The following is a 7,500-nucleotide window of genomic DNA, read 5'->3' on the forward strand; positions in this document are numbered from 1 at the left end:
GGAAATACAAATAAAACTGCACGCAGGAAAAAAAAAAGAAAAAAAAGGGTGGCACTGTTGTGTAGCGACGCGCTCTCCCTGGGGAGAGCAGCCCGAATTTCACGCAGAGAAATCTGTTGTGATAAAAAGAAATACAAATACAAACAACAACAACAACATGTAAAAGCCCACTGGTACATGCTGAATGAACTCAGGGCTGACAGCGCACGAAAGCAGGAGAAAAGTAAGAAGAAAAGGAGGAGGAGTAGGACAGGAGGAGGAACAAGAAGCAGAAAATGATTACCTCAGTTTCGATACCCCTCCACTTCCGTGCTTGGGGTGAGTCCTGTCAATGTCTTCAGTGTCGGCAGATTGATGGGGGTGGGGGTGGGGGGTGGGGGTGGGGGGGGTGGGGGGGGTGGGGGTGGGGGGGGGTGCTGTTGTTTGAGGGACATGGTGGCGATCTCCACTCTGGGAGAGACGCTCACTCAGTCTGGCTCCGCGACTAAGCCATTATTGTCGTTAGTAGGGGGCTTAGTAAGTGATTTCCTAAGTACGTTAAATCAGAACAGGCACCACTGAATACCACCGAAGTGACTCAGCAGCAGTGCAGGGTCTCCTCTGGTGTGTGGCCTCCTGGCGACCTAATATCGATGGTTCCCTGCGGACTGCCGGCACTGGAACTGTGACGGACGAACCCGGGTGTGGTCGTGTATGGGGGAATCTAAATGGGCGGTGTGGGAGTAATGCCACTGAAACGGTGCAGATAAAAAAGATTAAAAATTTTTTTTAAAAAAAAAAGCAGAAAATAAAGCGGCCTGTTCTGTATCCTGCAGGTCTGGATGCCGGGCCACTGGCAGGCATCATCATCGCCGTCACAGTGACTGTCATCGCCGTTCTCCTTCTCATCTTCATCGTCGCTAGACGTCGGCGACGGAGAGATGGAAACGATAAGTACGAACTTCCTGACTTTTTCTGGAAAATCACTTAAAAAAAATTGTTCGTTTCAAAACATATTTGTCGTTCCGTCGTTTCATCGTCGTGTGTGCGTGCGCGCGCGCGCGCGTGTGTGTGTACGTGTGTGTGTGTGTGTGTGTGTGTGTGTGTGTGTGTGTGTGTGTGTGTGTGTGTGTGTGTGTGTGTGTGTGTTTCCTTTTCAAACGATATCTGTTTTCCATATCCTCCTACTCTCCCTCCGAATGGGCAAGTGCCAGACAAACGCATACTTTGGTGCGTGCCCCACAGGTTTGCACACTATGTTATCTCTATGTTTGGATGATGAAAGGAGTCCATTTAGTGTTTGGGAATACTTAGCAAGGATGTACTTTCATAATACGTTCTGATGGGCTGTGATCTATGAATGAATTTGCATATCAAACGTAAACAACAAACATTTCCTTCATATGAAGCACGCTGTCCATCGACTCCCCCCCCCCACCCTCCCATCTCTGTCCATGTTACATCCCTCTCCCTCTCCCATCTCTGTCCATGTCACACCCTCTCCCATCTCTGTCCATGTCACACACCCCTCCCATCTCTGTACATGTCACAACCCCTCCCATCTCTGTCCATGTCACGCCCCTCTCCCATCTCTGTCCACGTCACACCCCTCTCCCATCTCTGTCCATGTCACACACCCCTCCCTCTCCCATTTCTGTCATGTCACACCCCTCTCCCATCTCTGTCCATGTCACACCCTTCTCCCTCTCCCATCTCTGCCCATGTCACACCCCTCTCCCATCTCTGTCAATGTCACACCCCTCTCCCATCTCTGTCCATGTCACACCCCTCTCCCTCTCCCATCTCTGTCCACGTCGTGTTATTTATTCCCCCGTTTTGTTTTGGTTTTTTTCTCTCAAGGCCTGACTAAGCGCGTTGGGTTACGCTGCTGGTCAGGCATCTGCTTGGCAGATGTGGTGTAGCGTATATGGTTTGTCCGAACGCAGTGACGCCTCCTTGAGCTACTGAAACTGAAACTGAAACTGTCCACGTCACACCCCTCTCCCATCTCTGTCCACGTCACACCCCTCTCCCATCTCTGTCCATGTCACATCCCTCTCCCATCTCTGTCCATGTCACATCCCTCTCCCTCTCCCATCTCTGCCCATGTCACACCCCTCTCCCTCTCACATCTCTGTCATGTCACATCCCTCTCCCATCTCTGTCCATGTCACATCCCTCTCCCATCTCTGTCCATGTCACATCCCTCTCCCTCTCCCATCTCTGTCCATCCATGTCACACACCCCTCCCTCTCCCATTTCTATCATGTCACACCCCTCTCCCATCTCTGTCCATGTCACACCCCTCTCCCATCTCTGTCTATGTCACACACCCCTCCAATCTCTGTACATGTCACACCCCTCTCCCATCTCTGTCCATGTCACACCCCTCTCCCATCTCTGTCCATGTCACACCCCTCTCCCCCATCTCTGTCCACGTCACACCCCTCTCCCTCCATCTCTGTCCACGTCACACCCCTCTCCCTCCATCTCTGTCACGTCTCACCACTCTTCCATCTCTGTCCATGTCACACCCCTCTCCCTCTCCCATCTCTGTCCATGTCACACCCCTCTCCCTCTCCCATCTCTGTCCATGTCACACCCCTCTCCCATCTCTGTCCATGTCACACCCCTCTCCCATCTCTGTCCATGTCACACCCCTCTCCCATCTCTGTCCATGTCACACCCCTCTCCCTCTCCGATCTCTGTCCATGTCACACCCCTCTCCCATCTCTGTCCATGTCACACCCCTCTCCCATCTCTGTCCATGTCACACACCCCTCTCCCATCTCTGTCCATGTCACACCCCTCTCCCACGCTGCCGTGTGTATACTTTTGCAGAAGATCAACTAACCAGCGCTCGACTGGAGTCGCGATGAACTGTATCTACATGCAGGACCCTGAAATAATAACAGGTAAGAACGTGCATCTGATAGTCCGCGCGCGCACGAGACACACGCACGCACGCACGCACGCACACACAGACACACACAGACACACACACACACACACACACACACACACACACACACACAGTGTGTGTGTTGGGAGGTAGAATAAGTAAGAGACAGACACAGACACAGAGAGACAAAAAAAAAGACAAAAACAGACAGACAGAAAGAGATAGGGACAGAGACACAGAGACAGGAATAGTCACAGAGAGAGAGGGGGGATAGAGAGAGAGAGAGGGGGGGAGAGTGAGAGAGGGGAGAGAGACAGACAGAGAGAGAGAAAGCTAGGGAGAGAGAGAGAGAGAGAGAGGGGAGAGAGAGAGCAAATAGAGAAGCAAATACACACGTGCATACATACATAATACACACATACAGTGATGATAATACGTAATATACTCATACATACATACACACACAAACACACACACAAACACACACACAATAATTAGACACACACACACACACACACACACACACACACACACACACATACACACATACACACACGCGCGCGCGCGCCATGACACACACACAACGCATGATTCTGCATGACTATTTCAGAAGTATTCATGTGCACGCCTGCAGGGTTGTGTGTGTGTGTGTGTCTGTGAGTGAACGCAAGCGCGTGTGCTTATGTGTCTTATGTTTGTGCTCATGTGTGAACAGTTGGGTTGCCTGTTGGTATGTGAGCGTATGTGTGAATGTGTATGTGCGTGTGAATGCGTGCTTTTTTGTGTAATGTGATGTATGTATGTGTGTACGCGCACATGCAGAATAAAGAGGGGTTAATATCACGGGGCCGTGCTGAAAATTAGATGATCGCATCTCAAGTCAGGGAGTTTTGTCACTGGGTCACAGCTACACTGTACACGTTGCATCACTCTCTCTCTCTCTCTCTCTCTCTCTCTCTCTCTCTGTGTGTGTGTATGTGTGTGTGTTCGTGTGTGTGTGTGTTCGTGTGTGTGTGTGTTTTCGCGTGTGTGTGTGTGTGTGTGTGTGTGTGTGTGTGTGTGTGTGTGTGTGTGTGTGTGTGTTTTCGCGCGCGTGTGTGTGTGTCTGTGTATGTCTGCACGCACTCGCGCACAAGTTAAAAAAACCAACAACAACAACAACAACCGCAACTGCAATTCCCAACAGGTAACAACAGGACGACAACCAGAGGAAACAACCCAGCGGCAGAAAACGACACCGATGAAGATCACCACTACGACCTAGCAGACCTCCCCCCCGCGCCCACCGCCACTCCACCACCACCACCACCACCGCCAAACGACAACTACGAAAACCCCAACAACAGCTGCTCTCCCCCTCCACCAAACCCCCACCACCCGTCGTCGCCTCTCCTCACCACCTCCCAGGGCAACGTCTACGACCACACCGACAGCGAGCGACGACCTCCACCACCACCACCACTGCAAGCCACAGTCGGCGACAACCACAGCCACAGCCACCACCACCACCTCTACGATCATCGCGTAGTTTCGGAAGACAACTACGACCGCACCAGCGGAGCGCCCGCTACAGCAGCTACAGGAACAGCAGCTCCAGGCAACACTTACGACCATGTCAGCGGAACGCGGCCGCCACAACAGTCCACTCTGGGCCGAGCACCTGCTGCAACGCCCGACGACGAAGACGCCTACGAAATCACCGATAGCGTTCCCCAGGCCACCTATGACAACTGCCCCCCTCAACTTCAAGCCGTGGCTACAGCAGTTGCCAGAAACCGCGTTGATGACGGCGCCACGACTTGTGCTAAAGTCGGAACCATTGATTACGAAATCGTTGAAGACGTGATGAAGAGATGATTAGGTCATTGGGTGATGATGATAATGGTGATGACGTCGACGGGGATGACGTTTGTAAGATGGACGTGCATGCTGGACGTTACAGGAGAGATGGAGGGAGAGGGACGTGACACGGACAATGATGGGAGAGGGAGAGGGGGTGTGACATGACAGAGATGGGAGAGGGGTGTGACATGACAGAGATGGGAGAGGGGTGTGACATGGACAGAGATGGGGGAGGGAGAGGGATGTGACATGACAGAGATGGGAGAGGGGTGTGACATGACAGAGATGGGAGAGGGGTGTGACATGACAGAGATGGGAGAGGGGGGGGAGTGTGACATGACACAGATGGGAGAGGGGTGTGACATGACAGAGATGGGAGAGGGTGGGGGGGTATGACATGACAGAGATGGGAGAGGGGTGTGACATGACAGAGATGGGAGAGGGGTGTGACATGACAGAGATGGGATGGGGTATGACATGGACAGAGCTGGGGGAGGGAGAGGGGTGTGGCATGACAGAGATGGGAGAGGGGTGTGGCATGACAGAGATGGGAGAGGGGTGTGACATGACAGAGATGGGAGAAGGGGGAGGAGTGTGACATGACAGAGATGGGAGAGGGGTGTGACATGACAGAGATGAGGGAGGGGTGTGACATGACAGAGATGGGAGAGGGGTGTGACATGACAGAGATGGGAGAGGGGGAGGAGTGTGGCATGACAGAGATGGGAGAGGGGTGTGACATGACAGAGATGAGGGAGGGGTGTGACATGACAGAGATGGGAGAGGGGGAGGAGTGTGACATGACAGAGATGGGAGAGGGGTGTGACATGACAGAGATGAGGGAGGGAGAGGGGTGTGACATGGACAGAGGTGGGAGAGGGAGAGGGGTGTGACATGACAGAAATGGGAGAGGGAGAGGGGTGTGACATGCACAGAGATGGGAGGAGGAGAGGGGTGTGACATGCACAGAGATGGGGAGGGGTGTGACATGGACAGAGATGGGAGAGGGAGAGGGGTGTGACATGGACAGAGATGGGAGAGGGGTGTGACATGGACAGAGATGGGAGAGGGAGAGGGGTGTGACATGGCAGATGGGAGAGGGAGAGGGATGTGACATGGACAGAGATGGGAGAGGGTGTGACAAGACAGACATGGGAGAGGGAGAGTGGCGTGACGTGACAGAGATGGGAGAGGGGTGTAACAAGACAGAGATGGGAGAGGGAGAGGGAGAGGGGTGTGACGTGACGGAGATGGGAGAAGGGGTGTGTGATGTACATAGATGGGAGAGGGAGAGGGGTGTGACACGGACAGAGATGGGAGAGGGGTTTGACATGACTGTGACACGACAGGGACAGAGATGGAGGGTCTAGTGTGCAATGGTGACCATTGCTACGCTATGATGTTCGATGAAGTACACACGAACCAATGTTGTTATTGTTAAAAACAACAACAACAACAACAACAACAACAACAACAACAACCACGCACACGCACACGCACACGCACACGCACACGCACACGCACGCGCACGCACACACACACACACACAAAACGGTGCGAAACCTTTCAAAACAACATTCCAAACACCAGTCTGACCACAATCGCACTGCATTTAACATTCTGTACCCCGATCAGTGCAGCTGCACCGCAGTAGCAGTACCTGTAGACGCAGCCCCACAACAGCTGAGTGCACTGTCAAAGGTCATACGTCATGCACACAGAACGCACACAACGTCACGTCATCAAAAGCACGCCCTGTAGTGCCCTTGCAAAAACTTCGACGAACATTGGATAAAGCCAACAAGCTAGAAGCACCGGTGTAACAGGCCAGTAGATCTTACCCTGGCCAGATCTTACCCCCGGTACACCGGTACGAGTGAGGAGACACAAGTGACTGAGAAAACGAAAGAGAACGGCGCCCGCTGAGGTTAGGAAATGTTCCGTGACTTGGTCCGTTTCAGTTGCTCAAGGAGGCGTCACTGCGTTCGGACAAACCATATACGCTACACCACATCTGCCAAGCAGATGCCTGACCAGCAGCGTAACCCAACGCGCTTCGTCAGGCCTTGAGAAAAAACAAAAACAAAAAAAACAACAACCGGGGGAATAAATAATAGATAAGCTTACATAAATAAATACATAAATGAATAATAATTATAATATAGAAAAAGGTAGTAGTAATAATAATAGTAATACTAATAAAATGATAAAAAAAAGAAAAAAAAAAGGACTTGGACTTGGTCTAAGGGAAGCAACCGCGTGTTACGGATCAAATCGATTAATGTGGCTTTTTTTAATTATTATTATTATTTTTTTTTTTTTTAAGTACTCGCTAAGTGTGGTCAAGGATATTATAGAAAAAATGTTTTTTGATCGGGTGTGGAAAAAAATCTGTGTGTGTGTGTGTGTGTGTGTGTGTGTGTGTGTGTGTGACATGCTCTTCCGCACGCAGCGCAAAGTGAAATGAACAGATTAACTGGCTGCTTGATTTCACTTGGTTATAACATGCTGTCTTTAAAGATTTGATTCCAGGGATTATATACATATTGTATCTGCATTGTTCCACAGCTTAACGTTTCCGCAATGGTGCATTTGAATTGCATGTCTATGCATGCATCCATCCGGCGAACGCGCGTTCGTGTGTGTGTGTGTGAGAGAGAGAGAGAGAGAGGATTTGGCAATATGTACAGGATTTTTCTGATTTTTTTTCTTTCTCTTTATATCCACGAGAACAATACAAATGTTTGCATACTTTGTTTTGTAGATAACCATTTACA

At 51.0% G+C, this 7,500-nt stretch overlaps 1 protein-coding gene across 5 annotated transcripts in view; it reads left to right on the forward strand.

Moving 5' to 3' along the window:
- LOC143301418 (uncharacterized) overlaps positions 1–4,931 on the forward strand; it is a 23,150-nt gene extending 18,219 nt beyond the window's left edge. For 4 of the 5 annotated variants that reach the window (XM_076615697.1, XM_076615696.1, XM_076615695.1 and 1 more), the window contains 3 exons: positions 816–933; positions 2,821–2,894; positions 4,068–4,931. In XM_076615697.1, coding sequence (XP_076471812.1) covers positions 816–933; positions 2,821–2,894; positions 4,068–4,738 — 863 coding nt within the window. In that variant the 3' untranslated portion in view covers positions 4,739–4,931. The remainder of the gene's footprint in view (positions 1–815; positions 934–2,820; positions 2,895–4,067) is intronic. The other variant, XM_076615693.1, reaches the window with a different exon arrangement.
- Positions 4,932–7,500: the final 2,569 nt, after the last annotated feature.

Source organism: Babylonia areolata, chromosome 27 (assembly GCF_041734735.1).
Source record: "Babylonia areolata isolate BAREFJ2019XMU chromosome 27, ASM4173473v1, whole genome shotgun sequence".
NCBI lineage: Eukaryota > Metazoa > Mollusca > Gastropoda > Neogastropoda > Buccinidae > Babylonia > Babylonia areolata.